This window comes from Dromiciops gliroides, chromosome 3 (assembly GCF_019393635.1).
Source record: "Dromiciops gliroides isolate mDroGli1 chromosome 3, mDroGli1.pri, whole genome shotgun sequence".
In the NCBI taxonomy this organism is placed as follows: domain Eukaryota; kingdom Metazoa; phylum Chordata; class Mammalia; order Microbiotheria; family Microbiotheriidae; genus Dromiciops; species Dromiciops gliroides.
The window spans coordinates 655,187,290-655,205,937 of record NC_057863.1 but is presented as its reverse complement, the minus strand read 5'-3'; the positions used below and the strand labels follow the sequence as shown (position 1 = coordinate 655,205,937).

Below are 18,648 nucleotides of genomic sequence, written 5' to 3'. Positions count from 1 at the left end.
CTGGTTCTGCTCATCTCACTCATCATCAGCTCACGTAAGACCCTCCAGGTTTCTCTGAATTCCTCCTGCTCATCATTTCTTACAGCACAATAGTATTCCATTGTATTCATATACCACAACTTGTCCAGCCATTCCCCAATGGATGCGCACCCCCTCAACTTCCAATTCCTTGCTACCACGTAAAGAGCAGCTATAAATATTTTTGTGCATGTGGGTCCCTTTCCCCCTTCCATGATTTCTTTGGGCAAAAGACCTAAAAGTGGGATTGCTGGGTCAAAGGGTATGCACAGCTTTATCGCCCTTTGGGCATAATTCCAAATTGCTCTCCAGAATGGTTGGATCAGCTCACAGCTCCACCAACAATGCATTAGTGTTCCAATTTTCCCACAGCCTCTCCAACATTTATTATCTTCCTTTTTTGTCATTTTAACCAATCTGATAGGTGTCAGGTGGTACCTCAGAGTTGTTTTAATTTGCATCTCTCTAATCATTAGAGATTTAGAGCATTTTTTCATATGGGAATAGATAGCTTTGGTTTCTTCATCAGAAAACTGCCTGTTCATATCCTTTGACCATTTCTCAATTGGGGAATGACTTGGATTCTTATAAATTTGATTTAATTCCCTATATATTTTAGAGATGAGGCCTTTATCAGAAGCACTGGCCTCAAAAATTGTTTCCCAGCTTTCTGCCTCCCTTCCAATTTTGGATGCATTGCTTCTGTTTGTACAAAATTTTTTTAATTTAATATAATCAAAATCATCCATTTTGCATTTTATAATATACTCTATCTCTTGTTTGGTCAAAAACTGTTTTCCTTTCCAAAGATCTGATAGGTACACTATTCCTTTCTCTCCTAATTTACCTATGGTATCACCTCTTATGTCTAAATCATGTATCCATTTTGACCTTATTTTAGTATAAGGTGTAAGATGTTGGTCTAAGCCTAATTTCTGCCATACTATCTTCCAGTTTTCCCAGCAGTTTTTGTCAAATACTGAGTTCCTATCCCAGAAGCTGGAGTCTTTGGGTTTATCAAACACTACATTACTAGTGTCATTTACTACTGCATTTCCTGAGCCTAGCCTATTCCATTGATCTACCACTCTATTTTTTAGCCAGTACCAGATAGTTTTGATGACTGCCGCTTTATAGTAAAGCTCCAGGTTTGGTACCGCTAACCCACCTTCCTGTGAATTTTTTTTCATTATTTCCCTGGATATTCTTGATTTTTTGTTTTTCCAGATGAATTTTGTTATTATTTTTTCTAGTTGTATAAAATAATTTTTAGGTAGTCTGATTGGTATGGCACTGAATAAGTAAATTAATTTAGGCAGTATTGTCATTTTTACTATATTAGCTCTGCTTATCCATGAGCAATTGATATCTTTCCAATTATTTAGATCTGATTTGATTTGTGTGAAGAGTGTTTGGTAGTTGTGTTCATAGAGTTCCTGGGTTTGTCTTGGCAAGTAGACTCCCAAGTATTTTATATTATCTACCGTTACTTTAAATGGAATTTCTCTTTCTATCTCTTGCTGCTGGACTTTGTTGGTCATGTATAGAAATGCTGATGATTTCTGTGGATTTATTTTATATCCTGCTACTTTGCTAAAGTTGTTAATTGTTTCAAGTAATTTTTGACTTGATTCTCGAGGATTCCTTAAGTATACCATCATATCATCTGCAAAGAGTGATAGTTTTGTTTCCTCCTTGCCTATTCTAATTCCTTTAATTCCTTTCTCTTCTCTGATGGCTAAAGCTAACATTTCTAGAACAATATTAAATAATAGGGGTGATAATGGACATCCCTGTTTCACTCCTGATCTTATTGGGAAGGCCTCTAATTTATCTCCATTGCATATAATGCTTGCTGATGGCTTTAGGTAGATACTGTTTATTATTCTAAGGAAAGCTCCCCCTATTCCTAAACTCTCTAGTGTTTTCATTAGGAATGGGTGCTGTACTTTGTCAAAAGCTTTCTCTGCATCTATTGAGATAATCATATGATTTTGGTTGGTTTTCTTATTGATGTGGTTGATTATGTTAATAGTTTTTCTAATGTTGAACCAGCCCTGCATTCCTGGTATAAATCACACCTGGTCATAGTGTATTATCCTGGTGATCACTTGCTGTAATCTCCTTGCTAATATCTTATTTAAGATTTTAGCATCAATATTCATTAGGGAAATTGGTCTATAATTTTCTTTCTCTGTTTTTGCTTTGCCTGGTTTTGGTATCACCACCATATTTGTGTCATAAAATGAATTTGGTAGAACTCCTTCTTCACCTATTTTTCCAAATAATTTGTATAATATTGGAATTAATTGTTCTTTAAATGTTTGGTAAAATTCACCCGTAAACCCATCTGCCCCTGGGGATTTTTTCTTAGGGAGTTCATTAATAGCTTGTTCAATTTCTTTTTCTAATATGGGTTTATTTAAGGATTTTATTTCCTCTTCAGTTAACCTGGGCAGTTTGTATTTTTGTAAATATTCATCCATTTCATTTAGATTGTCAAATTTATTGGCATACAGTTGGGCAAAATATTTCCTAATTATTGCTTTAATTTCTACTTCATTGGTGGCAACATCACCCTTTTCATTTTTGATACTGGTAATTTGGTTTTCTTCTTTCTTTTTTTTAATCAAATTAACCAATATTTTATCTATTTTATTGGTTTTTTCATAAAACCAGCTCTTAGTTTTATTCATTAATTCTATAGTTTTTTTGCTTTCAATCTTATTAATTTCTCCTTTAATTTTCAGGATCTCTAATTTAGTGTCTAATTGGGGATTTCTAATTTGTTCTTTTTCTAGCTTTTTAAGTTGCATGCCCAATTCATTAATCTCCTCTTTCTCTTTTTTATTCATGTAAGCATTTAGAGCTATAAATTTTCCCCTAAGCACTGCTTTGGCTGCATCCCATAGATTTTGGTATGTTGTCTCCTTATTGTCATTCTCTTGGATAAAGTTATTGATTGTTTCTATGATTTCTTGTTTGGCCCATTCATTCTTTAGAATGAAATTATTTAGTTTCCAATTGATTTTCATTCTACTTTTCCCTGGCTCTTTCTTACATGTAATTTTTATTGCATCATGATCTGAGAAGGATGCATTTACTATTTCTGCCTTTCTACATTTGACTATGATGTTTTTGTGCCCTAATACATGGTCAATTTTTGAAAATGTGCCATGTACTGCTGAGAAAAAGGTATATTCCTTTCTATCCCCATTCAATTTTCTCCAGACATCTATCATGTCTAACTTTTCTAGTAATCTATTCACCTCTTTCACTTCTTTCTTATTTATTTTTTGGCTAGATTTATCTAATTCTGAGAGGGGGAGATTCAGATCCCCCACTAGTATAGTATTACTATCTAATTCCTCTTGTAACTCATTTAACTTCTCCTCTAAGAATTTGGATGCTATACCACTTGGTGCATACATATTTAATATTGATATTACTTCATTATCTATAGTACCTTTAAGTAAGATGTAATTTCCTTCCTTATCTCTTTTAATGAGATCTATTTTTGCCTGCACTTTGTCTGAGATAAGGATTGCTACCCCTGCCTTTTTTACTTTAGCTGAGGCATAATATATTCTGCTCCAGCCTTTTACCTTTACTCTGTGTGTATCTCTCTGCTTCAGATGTGTTTCTTGTAAACAGCATATTGTAGGGTTCTGGTTTTTAATCCACTCTGCAATTCGCTTCCGTTTTATAGCAGAGTTCATCCCATTCACGTTCACAGTTATTATTACTAACTGTCTATTCCCCTCCATTCTATTTACCCCCTTTGTACTTTTCCCCCCTTCTTTCACCCTATTCCTCCTCACCGACATTTTACTTCTTACCCCTGCCTCCCCCGATCTGCCCTCCCTTTTTATCACCCCCCTCTCTTTTCTTTACCCTTTTCTCCCTTGCTTTTGTCCTCCCTTCTATCAGTCCCCCCCTTTCCCTTCCCCTTTTGTTTCCCTAAAGAATGAGTTAAGTTTCTTTATCCCAATGAAGGGATATGTTATTCCCTCTTTGAGTCAAATCTAGAGAATAGGGTTGAAACCATCTCTTCATATGATATAATTCATCCCATTCCACCTCCCCTTTCCTCTCCTCCCCATAGACTCCCTTTTTATCCCCTTAATTCTTTTCTATCATCACATCAAAGACAATTTATATTTATACCCTCTATATAAAGTCCTTCTCTCTGCCCAAATACATTTACCGTTCTTAAGAGTTATGAGTATTATCTTCCTGTGTAGGGATATAAACAGTTTAACCTAATAGGGTAACTTTTTTTCCCCCTCTGTTTACCTCTGTTTACCTTTTTAAACTTCTCTTGAGTCTTGTATGTTGAGATCGAATTTTCTATTCAGTTCTGGTCTTTTCACCAGGAAAGATTGAAAGTCCCCAATGTCATTAAATGTCCATCTTTTCCCCTGAAAGAAAATGCACATTTTTGCTGGGTAATAGATTCTCAGCTGCAATCCAAGCTCCTTTGCCTTCCGGAATATCATATTCCAGGCCTTGCGGTCCTTTAATGTTGAAGCTGCCAGGTTCTGAGCAATCCTGACTGTGGCTCCATGATATTTAAATTGCTTCTTTCTGGCTGCTTGGAGTATTTTCTCCTTCACCTGATAATTCTGGAATTTGGCTACAATATTCCTTGGAGTTTTCCTTTTGGGGTCTCTTTCAGGAGGTGATCGGTGGATTCTTTCAATGATGGTTTTATCCTCTGATTCTATGATATCAGGGCAGTTCTCCTTAATAATTTCCTGCAATATGGTGTCTAGATTCTTTTTCTGGTCATGGCTTTCAGGCAGTCCAATGATTCTCAAATTGTCTCTCCTCGATCTGTTTTCCAGATCAGTTGTCTTTCCAATGAGGTATTTCACATTTTCTTCTATTTTTTCATTCTTTCGATTCTGCTTGACTGATTCTTGGTGTCTCATGGATTCCTTATCTTCCAACTGTCCCACTTTAATTTTTAAGGCATTGTTTTCTTCAGTGAGATTATGCACCTTTTTTTCCATTTGGCCAAGTGAATTTTTTAAGGTACTGTTTTCTTCAGTGAGATTATGCAGCTTTTTTTCCATTTGGCCAAATGAATTTTTTAAGGCTTTGTTTTCTTCAGCTTCCTTTTCCAAGCTGATTCTTTTTTCATAGTTTTTTTGTTTTGCTTTCATTTCTCTCCCCATTTTTTCTTCTACCTCTTGCAATTGTTCTTGCGACCAATTCACCTTCCCTTGTGAGGCTTCAGATGTAGACAATGTGAGGCTATTGTCCTCATCTGAGTTTGTGTTGGCTTCTTCCCTATTGATACAGAAGCTCTCAATGGAGAGGGCTCTTTTTTGCTTCTTACTCATTATTGCAGCTTATTTATTTATTCTTTAAGTTGAGGTCTGCTCTGGGGGCACCAGGGTCCCTGTTTTGGGCTTCTTGTGCAGGTGTATAGGTGCTGTGTGACCGGGCTTTTACTCTGAGGCCTTTATGGTGTGTGGAGATCCCCCGCCCTGCACTTCCTGTCTGATTGTGCTCGGCCAGCCAGGCGCCAGACCCCGGCGTCTGATCCCGCCGTTCGTGGCCCTCTCGGCTGGTGCAGGTAGGTTTTTCCACTGTCCTTCTTGGCCACCAGATTTTTGAGCCAGGTTCCGGGAGCCTCAGTTGTTCGGCTGTGGCCCGCAGCTCTTGCTGACTTGCCACGACCCCCTCGGCGCTGGGTTGCTGCCCTGCGCTGGGCCTCCCTTTTGCCTGAGTCAGACCGACCTTTTCCTGAAGTCTTCTAAATTATCTCTGGTTGGAGGACTGTGTCTCTCTGTCTCTTTGCAAGTTCTGTAGTTTCAGAATCCGTCCAGAGGCTTGATTTAATGTTCGTTTTGAGGGAACAGAAGGAGAGCTCAGGCAGCTTGCTGCTTCCTCTCTGCCATCTTGGCTCCGCCGCCCCCCTTTTTCTTCTTAGCAAGGTAGTTCAGCTTTAAATCATAGAACAGGTCTAGGAAAACTGGATTATTCTTTGCCATGTTGCAGGCTCTGTACTTTCCAACCTTCCTCCTTTGCTTAGCTGTTCCCTTTGACTAAACTATCCTGCAAACCCCTTGTTACTTGTTGAATCCCTACCCATCCTTTAACACCTAAGTTAAATATCACTTGCTCCATTAAGCCTTCTGGGAGCTCCAATTTGTAACAGGATCTCCTTCCTCCCAGTGCTTTTTCTTACATGTGTCATACATTTATTCTCTATTGTTTAGCATAATGGTTATTCCTCTTAATTCTGCCAGAGATAGATTGAATATTTATGCAGTATCTCTCTCCAGTCATGGTCATAAGGAGTAGCTCTATTTGGCCACAGAAATCAGAATTAAAAGTAATGGAGGAGGGGAATGAGGAGAAAAGATGGAGAGGAGTTGCCAAGAGATTGATTTGCTTCAATCCACTGAAAGATGTATGAAATTAGAGCTGTCAAAAAGTGGACAAAAGCTCCTGACTCAGGATCTCATTCTCCATCATAGGTGGGCTTCCATATAAGCTTGAATAACCACTTGTTGGGAAAATTAATAGAATCCTTTATCAAGAACTGCAAGGGGCCTCAGAGTTCACTACATTCAACCCCTCATTTTACAGATAAAGAAACTTAGGCCCAGGAAGGTTGTTTAAGGTCTTACAGGTAAAGTCAGGAGACTCTTTTGAACTGGTACTTGTAATGTCCTTCCCAATTCTGGTAGGTAGGGAGGAAGGGAGGGAGGGAGGGAGGGAGGGAGGAAGGAAGGAAGGAAGGAAGGAAGGAAGGAAGGAAGGAAGGAAGGAAGGAAGGAAGGAAGGAAGGAAGGAAGGAAGGAAGGAAGGAAGGAAGGAAGGAGAGAGAGAGAGAGAGAGAGAGAGAGAGAGAAAGAAAGAAAGAAAGAAAGAAAGAAAGAAAGAAAGAAAGAAAGAAAGAAAGAAAGAAAGAAAGAAAGAAAGAAAGAAAGAAAGGAGGGAGGGAGAGAGGGAGATAGGGAACAAAAAAGAAGAAAGGAAAATTCTGTTTGACCTAGAAAATCTTTCTTCCCACAGATATGCTAGCTTTATCATGGGACTACAAACTGTTTTTATGTCCATTTCAGCACTGATTTCTCCCATTGTAACTGGATACTTCATCAAACAGGTAAAGCATCTATGCTTAAAAATAATTTGAACTATATAGAACAAACATTGTATGGAACACAGAATAAACACAGAGTAGGAAGACAAAATGAATCCAAAGGACTATAGAATGCAGAGCAGGAAGGGACCTAAAAGATTAGCTATTCAAACTCTTTTATAAGGAAGAAACTGAGGCTGACTGAGTTTGTGACCTATACAACCAATCTCCAGATCCTTTCCACCCACCAGGCTTTGATCAAAGGTTGAGGAGAAAAGGGCACAGCTTAGGGAAAATCCTCAGGTGGATTTCCAGAGACAGGAAAGAGAAAAGATAGGGCTTCAGGTTTTATTTCAGAAAGGAGGGAGAAGAGGGGCCACACAGCCATAGGCCTCTTTACTGGGTACCTAAGAAATGACCCTCTGCTGTCAGAGTCAATGTCTCCTTGGTACAATTCTCATTAGGCTCAGTTCTGTGGGTGCCTTCTCCCCTAAGTCTTACCTCATATTAAAGATAGAAGGTTTAGAAATCCTATAGTCTGGCACCACCCTACTAGGAGGCTGGTAGGAAGGAAACCCAGGTGCTAAAAGGCCAAATGGAGAGTAGGGGTTGAGGGAAGTGGAGAAATGGCAGGAAAGACAACAGGGAAGAAAAGAGGAACCAGAGCCACTATCTTCTCCCGGCCTCCTCACTCCACCCAAGACAGACACACTCACACACTCATACATGCTCAGCTGCAGCAATATGGGGAACTACAGTCTATTTCTAGGAATCCCCAAAGTTCACATTAAAATTCCTCAATAAGGAGAACAAATCCATCTTTGTGCAAACATGTGTGTGTGTGTGTGTGTGTGTGTGTGTGTGTGTGTGAACCCATAATATCACTGATGTACAGAACTCCCTGTGAGGACACTCCCTGATCTGGGACCTGAAGTATTAGAGTTGCCCGAGTCACTGAGAACTCAAATGATTGGACCAGAGTACCAGACCTAGTATGAGGCAGAAGTGAGTCTTGAACCCAATACTTATTGACACTGAAGTCAGTGCTTCACCACTGATTCTCCTATGGAGATTAAAGTATACAAATCACTCTCCTCACAACCAGCCTGTGAAGCAAGGTGTGCAAGGCCATTATCTCCATATCTTTACAGATAAGGAAATGGAGATTCTGACCAAATAGGTCACAAGATATCAGAGTTTGCATTTAATACAACATTTCCTGACCCAAGTACAAGACTCTGCTCACTGCAAACCTCGGTGCTTCTCAAACCCTTTGCTTCATCATGTGTTGCAACTTCATTTAACTGCCACTCACAAAATGAAAGGCATTTTAATCAAGACCAGAAATAATAATCCTATAGAAGACTTTCTCTCACTTGAAGAATTCCAAGTGTTTTCTAACATAAGGGAAGATTGAGGAACGTAGAACATTTTTGGACCAATATTAAATCTTGAACTGACAATTTTTGCACCCACAGGATGCTGCAACAGGCTGGAAGAATGTTTTCTTTCTCTCATCTGCTATTAATCTGCTAGGAATGGTTTTCTACCTCATCTTTGGCCAGGCAGACATCCAGGACTGGGCCAAAGATCATAGACTGACCCGCTTCTGAGTGCCCTTCAATAATAAGTTGAAAATTGGTTCTGCCAAAAACACCCTTAAGGAATTAGAGTGTCATCCTTGACCTCTCAATTCTCAGCCAACTTATTCCAATGTCAAACTTGTCTTTTTAGCATGCACAACATGTCTTGCATGTGTTTCCTCTTCTCCATTCACTTAGGCACCACTCTAGTTCAGGTTCTTATTGCCTCTTGCTTAGTCCATTGTAATAATCTTTTGCCTCATCTCTTCTACACTCTAATGCATCCTCCACACAACTTACAAAATGATTTTGCCAAAGCACAGTTCCTCCCCTCTAATGAACCAATTCCACTACCTCCCAGTTGCCTCCTCTGTTTGAAATGGAAAGCTTTTCTCAGCCTAGCATTCCTAATTTTTTGGTCTTCATCCATATTATCCCCCTCTTCATGCATTGCATTCTAGACCTCCTGGTCTACCTTCTCATTATGTTGCACATATGACATTCTCCATCTCCAGTATCCATGACTGCACTCACTGTCCTTCATACCTGGAATGTGTTCTCTCTTCACCTCTGCCTCTTGGAATCTCAGATTTTCTTCAAGATTCAGCTCAAGTGCCATGAATCTTTTCCTGGTTCCTTCCCTATCTACTAGGGGGACACCCCTCCAAAAGATACCAATAAAGTAATAATTTTGTTTTCAGGAAATTTAAGTTATTCTGTATCATTTAATAATGAATTTTTTTCTGTAATTGACCTTATCCTATATTGCTGACTCACTTTGAATAAATGCTCGAGCCACAATTCTCCATGCCTGAGTTAAGCTCAGGAATGCAGTTTTCTCTCTGAGTCGGTTTAAAGGTATATTTCAAAGGCAATATTGTTATCCTTCGGACTGTTAACCCCTAGAACATCTGCTAGTTGTCAGTAAGGTCCAACCAGCTTAACCTAGTACCATTCCGAAAAAGATATGTCTATACCTCTACCTGCATTTAGAGATTTGATCTCTTCCAATGAGATGGCAAAGCTAGTAGACCTGATCCCTTAGCAAAAATCACAAGAGGCAAATAAGTCCCATAAAGCAATCAACATTCCATGATTGTCAGAGAGAGGACTTAAGGCTAACATGCTTTTCTTACTATAGCCAAATGTAATCTCCCCCAACTCACCTGATCCCCTCTTTTCCTGTGGGTCAATAATGTCTCCCCCTTCTCTTTGGGGTACCTGGCCTTCTTGAGGTAGTGAGCCTGACTCACTTTGTTAACAGTTACACTTATCACTGTTAATAAATTGGTTTTGCTCAGAGTATGCAAGTCAGTTTTCAATTAAGTTATTTCAGTCATGTCAGATTCTTTGTGACCATATTTGGGATTTTCTTGACAATGATAGTGAAGTAATTTGCTATTTCCTTCATCAGTTTATTTTATAAAGAGCAAATTAAGGCAAACAGGGTTAAGTGACCTGCCTAGGATCACATAGCTATTAAATGTCTGAAGTGATATTTGAACTCAGGGAGATAAGTCTTCCTGACTCCAGGCCCAGCACTCTATCCATTGCACCACCTAACTTCCTGTTCCTCAGTTGATCTTTATTAAATTGACTCATGACAGTACATATTCTGTATAAAGTCATGAGTACATGTCATCTCATTCATTAGGATATGAGGTCCTTGAGGGTAGGAAGTATTTTACTTCTGTCTTCATATCCCCAGCATTTAGTCTAGTGCCTCCCACAGAGTAGAAACTTAATACATGCTTGTTGATTGGTTTTAATTTTTTATTCCCTGACCTGCTGGTGCCTCAGCTACAAGACTTGGCTCTGGCTCCATCTCTATTCTTTAGTGATGTTGTCAACCTAAGCAAAGGATATTTTCTGATGATGTTGTACATGTTGTACTATGGCCAAATGTCCCAAAGAGATGAACAAACAAGTATCACAGGATTATAAACTATTAGATTTGAAAGGGACCTTGGAGACCATCTCGTCCAACCTTTTCATGAAAAGGAATACTCAAGGAACTGTATTGGCAGAATAGCAGGAAACAGTGTAAAGAGCAGCTTTTCCCCCATCCCCAAACTGACCTAGAAAACACATTAGGCATAATTCATAAGGGGAAATCCAAGAAAAAAAAGTCACAGTAAATCCTTTTCCAGCCCAGTTCATCACAGGGAGATGAGGAGATCTGTGGACACTGGAGGATAAATCAGGACCAGCACTTTCCTGGACAGTACACCTAGAAAACTGTGAAGTGGGGCAAGAAGAGGGCCTAAAACAAAACAAGATACCCCAAGACCTATACCAAAGCACCAATATTTTGGGACAGGTATAAACTGGTAGCTTGGTTGCCCACTATCTAGTTCCCAGTCACACATTCGGGGTAGTCTAAGGAGAGTTCCTGCTCACCTCATCCCAAGCAGTCTCAAGCCCTAGGTAGCATACCGAGAAGAAACAAGTTCAGAAGCAAGCAAAAGCAGTGTGCCTCAAACACCAAGAGCAAATCAGGTTATTATTTAGAGTATCCTGCTGAGGCTGAAGAATACAGAAGAATAAGGGGCAGCTAGGTGGCACAGTGGATAGAGCACCGGCCCTGGAGTCAGGAGTACCTGAGTTCAAATCTGGCCTCAGACACTTAACACTTACTAGCTGTGTGACCCTGGGCAAGTCACTTAACCCCAATTGCCTCACGAAAAAAAAAAGAATACAGAAGAATAACCAGGCTATTCCAGATCAAAGAGAAGCCTGCAATTCTGCCACTCTGAAACTGCAGAGCTTCCCAGGTGGCTAAGAACTGCTGAGTCCAGCACCGGTCTACTATTGTTTGGACCCAAACCGAGGCCAAAAACTTGCTGAGTTCAGATGAGAGGGATAGAAATAAGGTTTTTCTCTGAATCACACCAATGTGGGAGCAATGAAAGCTTGTCAGTTCCCACCCTGAGCTGTCCCTGATATTATACAACAACAAAATATAAGACCCTCAAAAAATCAGCAACAGGACAGTCCCAGACATTCTCTATAGAACCTGGTCAGGAAGTAGGCTGGAATAATGAGCAAACAAACAAAAACAGAATCCTACCATGAAAAGCTTTTATAATGAAAGAATACTAAAGACACAAACACAAAGAGTGACACCAAAATATCTACAAGCAAAGGCTCTGTGAAAAAGATAGCTTGGAAAACGACTCGGCAGCCATTTCTTCCTCCTCTGTCGCAGCCTCCTCTGTGGTCATCACGGAGCCCTCAGCAGCATCATATTTGGGCAGAGCTTCTGCAGGTTCTCCACCTCTTTGCTTCACAAGAGCCACCATGATGAGAGCCTGGGGAAGAACCTGCCCTTTTCAATAGAAAACAAATGGCGGTTGCTGGCAACAGTAACTGTGTACTTTGGATCAGGATTTGCTGCACCTTTCCATATATTAAGACATCAGATGCTTAAGAAATATGATTTTCCTATACAGGAATCAGACTTAAAGAACAAGAACCACCTTTAGGGGCAGCTAGGTGGTGCAGTGGATAGAGCACCGGCCCTGGAGTCAGGAGTACCTGAGTTCAAATCCAGCCTCAGACACTTAACACTTACTAGCTGTGTGACCCTGGGCAAGTCACTTAACCCCAATTGCCTCACTAAAATAATAAATAAATAAATAAATAAATAAATTTTTTTAAAAAGAACCACCTTTAAAAGCAGTTCAGAAGAATCGAGTAAGCAAGCTATTTACCATAGTAGATGTCTTTATAAATAAACCTATTAAATGAAAAAAAAAGATATATTGGGCATAAATTCAACTAGAACTCCTGAAAGAGATGAAGCAAGAGGTGTTTTTTTTGTTTGTTTGGGGGTTTGGGGTTTTGGGGGGTTTTTTAGAGCTGAAAATATTTTTGCCAATGAAAAGAGAATATTAGAGAAACATGGAAAAGAAGTGAAAGCTATGGAAGAAAGAATTGTAAAGGGACACAAGAGGTGCAAAACTTTACCCAAATGACAAACTTCCTAAAAATTTGCATGGAACAAATAGAATCCAATGACTCCACAAGACCAATAATAGTAAAACCTTGAAGTACTAAATAAATACTAGTTATTTGTTACTGTTGTTATTATTATTCATTTTTCCTCAAAGTGATGCTTCTTGAAATGGGGCCCAGGGTGCTATTTACCTTTTGGTATTCCCTAAAACACTGTTTACTCATATGGAATTTTGCAATCCCCTAAGCCCCAAGATCATCTTCACACACAATATCAAGTTCTAAGTATGACTCTTGAGGTTCTTCCTAAAATGTACCAACTGGGCAGTTTTAATGAGAACTAAATTTTGCCATTTAAAAGCTTGAAATGGGAAGGTGTTTTCATTAATCATAAATCTGGAAGGTACCTTCAGTTCAGTGGTGGGGTTAGAAATGAGAGCTAATCGCCAAAAAAGCAAAACAAAAACAAAAACAACAAAAGCAAATGGGGCAGCTAGGTGGTGCAGTGGATAGAGCACTGGCCCTGGAGTCAGGAGGGCCTGAGTTCAAATCCAGCCTCAGACACTTAACACTTACTAGGTGTGTGACCCTGGGCAAGTCACTTAACCCCAACTGCCTCACCAAAAAAACAAAAATAAAAAAAAAACCCAGAAATGAGAGCTGAAAAGAAAGAAAGTAGAAAAAGAAGAAATAGGTGCAGCGGTGGTGGTGGTGGTGGTTGAGTCATGTCCAATTCTTTGTGACCCCATTTGGGGTTTGCTTGGCAAAGATACCAGAGTGGTTTCCCATTTTCTTCTCCAGTTCATTTTATAGATGAGGAAACTGAGACAAACAGGGTTAAATGACTTGCCCAGGGTCATACAGCTAAAAGTCTGAGGCTGGATTTTAACTCATCTTTATGAATCCAGGCCTAGTGCTCTATCCACTGTGCTACCTAGTTGCCCAGAAATATAATAGATAATGGTAATAATTTTCCATAAATTTGATTTACCAAAGATCTTTTAAGATGGCCTTATCTTTGAAAAGTAGAGTCCCAAGATCTTACCAGCCTTGCTAATAATGTAAAGTGATGAAATTAAAATTATTAACAGTGAGGGGTTGGAGCCAAGATGGCAGAGAGAAGTTAGGAAGTTGCCTGAGCTCTCCCCAGGTTCCCTCAAAAACAATGTTAAATCAAGCCTCTAAACAGATCCCCAAGTGATAGGACCCATAAAAATGGAGTGAAACAATTTCCCCATTCAAGATAACTCAGAGGGACTTCAGAAAAGGTCTGTTTCCCTTGGGTGGAAGGGGAGCACAGCCCAGCACAGGTGTTGTCTGGGCTAGCTATTGGGAGTCAAGCCACAGCACAGATAAGCAACTGAGGTCCCTTGGTCCTGCCTCAGAAGGCTAGTGGCACAGCAGGCCAGCTGTGAGGCTTCCAGCCCCAAGCATAGAAGGCAAATTGCCAGCCTGGGAATCAGGCACAAGTGTGAGTAGGCCAGGTTGATAATGAAGCGGGCAAGCTGTGAACCCCAGATGCCACAGCATAGAAAACCAGTAAACAGGCCCCTGGCCCCCAGTGCAAGAAGCTTGGGATAGTACACCCTGAACACCAAGAATAGAGCTCAACTTTAATACACACAAAATAGATTTTTAAAAAGTAAGAAAAAAACAGGAAAAAACCCCACAAAAATCCTGATCATAGAAAATTTCTATGGTGACAGGGAAGATCTAAGTATAAACTCAGAAGAGTACAATGTCAAAATGACTACATGTGAAGCCTCAAAGGGGAATATTGAATTGGTCTCAAGCCCAAAAAGCCTTCTTGGAAGGTAATAGAAGGGAGGACAGATTGAGGGAGGGGGTAATCAGAAACAAAACTCTAGGATGGAAGGGATTAAAGAAGAAAGAAAAGTATAAACAGAGGGGGGAAATAAGATGGAGGGAAATACACAGTTAGGAATCATAATTCTGAATGTGAATGAGATGAACTATACAGAAGAAAATAGCAGAGTTGATTAAAATCCAGAATCCTACATTGTGTTGTTTACAAGAAGCACATTTGAAGCAGAGAAACACATAGAGTAAAGGTAAAAGGCTGGAGCAGAATATATTATGCTTCAGCTGAAGTAAAAAAAAAAAAAAAGCAGGAGTAACAGTCCTTATCTCAGACAAAGCAAAGGCAGAAATAGAGCTAATTTTAAAAAGTAAGGAAGAAAACTACATCATGATAAAGAGGGACCACAGACAGTAAAGCAATATCAGTACTAAACAGATATGCATTAACTGGTATAGAATCCAAATCCTTAACAGAGAAGTTAAGTGAGTTATAGGAAGAAATAGATAGAAAAATGATGAATAGTTCTGGAGTCTTACAACATACTGATAATGGGGCAAAATGTCAATATGTCTCCATCAGTTCCCACATCCAATTAGTTACCAAGGATTATTGACTCTGCCTCCATGTCATTCACATCACACTGGGGTTCTATTCCATGGGATTGAGATTCTCATCTCTAATTTCAATATGAGCAAACTAAAATCTGTTTGATTATCAGTGAACACACAGACACACACAGACACACAAAACAGTCCACTTATAATCTGAATAATCCATAATATTCATAAAAATCATTTCCAATATTAACACATATCTACTAGTCTTCTCCATCTTTTCTCAAAGGTATTTTTCCAATTCTTCATTATTTGTTTCTGTGGCTTTTTTTTTAATCCTCCTTATACTTTACTTATTTCTCTAAATTTTTAGAAACTCATAGCCAACAATATGTTCTAGAAAGAATGTAATAAATTGACTTTACCTATCCAAAGGTCTAAAAGTTTAATTTGGGTACACTAGATCACTTTGAACTCACAGGACCTCTTGAGGGCAGAAGTGACTTGTCACTGACAGTCAAACTCATAGTAATAAGGATTCCATAATCCATAAATACAAGATGTATTCTGAAAAAAAGAGCTAGCTGAAGAGGAAAGCAAGAGTATCAAAGTGTTGGATCAGCAAGATAGATAAGAACATAGCTGGGACAAAAACCAAGAGTGAAGGAATATGACATGTAGATATTTTCAGTATAAAGTCAACAAAACCAGGTGGGACTAAGTGGGGATCAAGAGTCAATTTTATTTCTGTTTTGTTTTGGTGTTCTATTTTGGTTTGTTTTGTGTGATTTTTTTATCCATAGCACTATGCATAATACCCAGAGTACACTTAGTGAGGAAATAATAAATTTTAATGATAAATTGATTCTTTTTAATAATTCTTTGTAGTTCTCAACAATGAAGTAATTTTCTTGATATACAATGCTTCTCTATTAAACTTAATAAAAATTTATTTTTATTATTTTTGTAAGAAAACAACAACCACCACCTTGGGTATTCAAAGAGAAAAAAGAAAGAAAATGAGCCATACCATGAACTAATATTCTACTAATAAGGTTGTATAATTTTTTGTTTGTTTGTTTTTGTTTGCAAGGCAGTGAGGGTTAAGTGACTTGCCCAGGGTCACACAGCTACTAAGTGTCAAGTGTTGGAGTCTGGATTTGAACTCAGGTCCTCCTGAATCCAGGGACAGTGCTTTATCCACTGTGCCACCTAGCTGCCCCCCTATAATGTTTACAAATGTAACGATTGGAATGATGCCACCTGCTGGAGACTTACTGTAGAAAAGCTCCACCATGAGGTGAAGGTCTCTGAGGGCAAGACCATGCACCTTTTCTTTGGCATCAGAAAATGACATTTGCTTGTGGAAGGAAGAAGGGGGAGGCTGGCGCTCTGACTTGCTCTCTTTCCTGAGTACTCCAGTGGAGAAGGGAGCTAGAAATGCACTCTCCCTTTAATAGATAGATGAATATAGGCCTTTCTCTCTCTATTTACCAAATTCTTATTCTCCTTAATAAATGCTTAAAAGTCTAACTCTTGCTAAAGCTTATACTTTATTGGCAACCACTCATTAGATATTTTAGGCAGTATAGCTAGAATTTTAGCCTTAACAGAATGAAAAGTACATATGTTATAGAAACATATGTATATGTGTCTACATGTGTGTGTATATATACACACACAGTGAGAAAGTGAGTGAGAAAGAGAGACAGAGAGAGACAGAGACAGGGAGTGAGACAGAGAGATAGAGAGGGAGACAGAGAGACAGACAGAGAGAGAGAGAGAAAGAGAGAATATGCATTATAATACTGAAGCTGGCCTGTAGGTGATAGTTATAGATGCATATAGCCTTTGAATCCTGAGGAGACAATGTAGCTTTCCTGGGGCTGACATAGATAGACATAAATATATAGCTCAGCCTGAGGCCAGTTACACTGTGCCTACCCCAGGGTTCTTAGGGCACCATTGAGGGGTTGGGATACCATTGTAATGCCATTGGTTCAAGCCCCCATTCTGGTATAATTCTACCAGTAATTAATCACCAGTGAACACTCCAATTCTATTTAAACAAGTAACATCAATTGGAGATAGCTTTTACAAAATGATAATTACTTCAAAGCAATGGCAAGAACAGGAGTATAAACATTCTCTCCCTACCCCAACAGTAGAAGAGTACACTGTCTTCTGTATTAGCTCTGGGGAGAATGGGTTCAGATTAAATAGTTTCTACATGGCATGGGTATTCACGAAATTCATATCCAAATGACACATTGTTAATGGCAAAGCCCTTGTCTCTGCTACTGGTGGGCTACATCCTAAAAGTCGTACCTCTTTACCTTTTCTGGATATGTAGCTCTCCTGTCGGTCAATCAAAAGTCACTTATTAAGGATTTACTATTACTTCTAATACCTAACATTTATATAATACTTTAAAGATTGCAAAGCATTTTACATTTGATGCGCACAACACTATGAAGTAGGTGCTGTTGTTATCTCCATTTTATAAATGTAGAAATGGTTAAATGGCTTGGCCTTGTTAAAGAGAAACCTGTCCCCCACAAAAATACAAGCAGAGTGAATCCCAGTTATAAAAACAGGCACCCATTTTTATTCCCAGGAACTGGGCTACATGCAATTGCATGGGAAATCTCAAGAAATTCCAATGAGATATGGAAGAGAAGAATATTTAAGCAGTCTGAAGGGGAAACCTCCCAGTACAGTCCCTGAATCAGCCAGGTCAGTATTGATGAACTTCCTGCTTCCTGGGTTTACAACAGAATTCTTTTAATTCCATTTGTACAATACAAATCAGTCTGATACCTCACTCCTTGAAAGCAAACAATGTGAATATGAAACAGGAAGTCTCTGGGGATTTTTACAAATAACATCCATGTCCTCCCCCCACCCCAAATTGACTCAAAGTTGTGGGGGGACTGAAACAGTAAACAATGTCTCCAGAAGACTCAAGAGAAACTTACTTGATTTATCCATCTATTGTTCTCTAGAATGTCTGATTATTTGCATATCAGCCAGCTTCAGTCTGTTACTATAAGGGGCCATTGATTTGTTAGGTTAGGTTTTCATACAGTTCCTCCAGAAAAAAAATAAAGGGAATTTTACAAAATAAGCATCAGCCAGAATAAATAGTGGTTAAGTATCTAAGGCAAAATTCAAATTTAGGTCTTCCTAACTCTCGGTTCAGTGTCCTATACCTTGAAATTACTTCATTCAGTCAGTCAGTCAGACTGTCAACCATTCAACAAGCATTTATTGATTACTTACAATGTGCCAAAAGGAAAAAAAAAAAGGTAAGAAAAAAAAGTTCCTGACCTAAAGGAGCATACAATCTAATAGAGGGGATATGTAAATAACTAGTTAAATACAAGATATATACAGAGTAGATAGAAGGTATTCTGAGAGGAGAACCTCTTTGATTGGTTCAAGAAGGTAAAATCATGATTGGCTAACATGAATTAGGTGACTAGGGGTTATGTGAAACCTTTAACAATTTCAGTAAATGAGTAAATATAAAAACAAGGCATTGAACTGAAAGTGGGGACAAAGGTAAGGAAGACCATGAGTATACTGAGACATATTTTTCCACTGTCAGGCACA

At 39.0% G+C, this 18,648-nt stretch overlaps 2 protein-coding genes across 6 annotated transcripts in view; both read left to right on the top strand.

The window, feature by feature from the left end:
• The window catches only part of LOC122746500 (probable small intestine urate exporter), a 71,188-nt gene extending 61,166 nt beyond the window's left edge, over positions 1-10,022 (top strand). For 3 of the 5 annotated variants that reach the window (XM_043992144.1, XM_043992143.1, XM_043992142.1), the window contains 2 exons: positions 7,051-7,141; positions 8,596-10,022. In XM_043992144.1, the coding sequence (XP_043848079.1) occupies positions 7,051-7,141; positions 8,596-8,730 (226 nt within the window). In that variant the 3' untranslated portion in view covers positions 8,731-10,022. The remainder of the gene's footprint in view (positions 1-7,050; positions 7,142-8,595) is intronic. The other 2 variants (XM_043992145.1, XM_043992146.1) reach the window with 2 other exon arrangements.
• A 572-nt stretch (positions 10,023-10,594) lies between these two features.
• LOC122748329 (cytochrome c oxidase subunit 7C, mitochondrial-like) lies at positions 10,595-12,398 on the top strand. Its single transcript, XM_043993988.1, has 2 exons — positions 10,595-10,627; positions 11,865-12,398. The coding sequence occupies exons 1-2, from the start codon at positions 10,595-10,597 to the stop codon at positions 12,183-12,185; spliced, it is 354 nt and encodes a 117-aa protein (XP_043849923.1). The 3' UTR covers positions 12,186-12,398.
• Positions 12,399-18,648: the final 6,250 nt, after the last annotated feature.

Coding starts and splice junctions, on each gene's coding strand:
- LOC122748329 (XM_043993988.1), top strand. CDS start 10,595: ATGGCCAAATGTCCCAAAGAGATGAACAAACAA. Junction 10,628..11,864: donor CCAAAGAGATGAACAAACAA/GTATCACAGGAT, acceptor TGAAAAAGATAG/CTTGGAAAACGACTCGGCAG.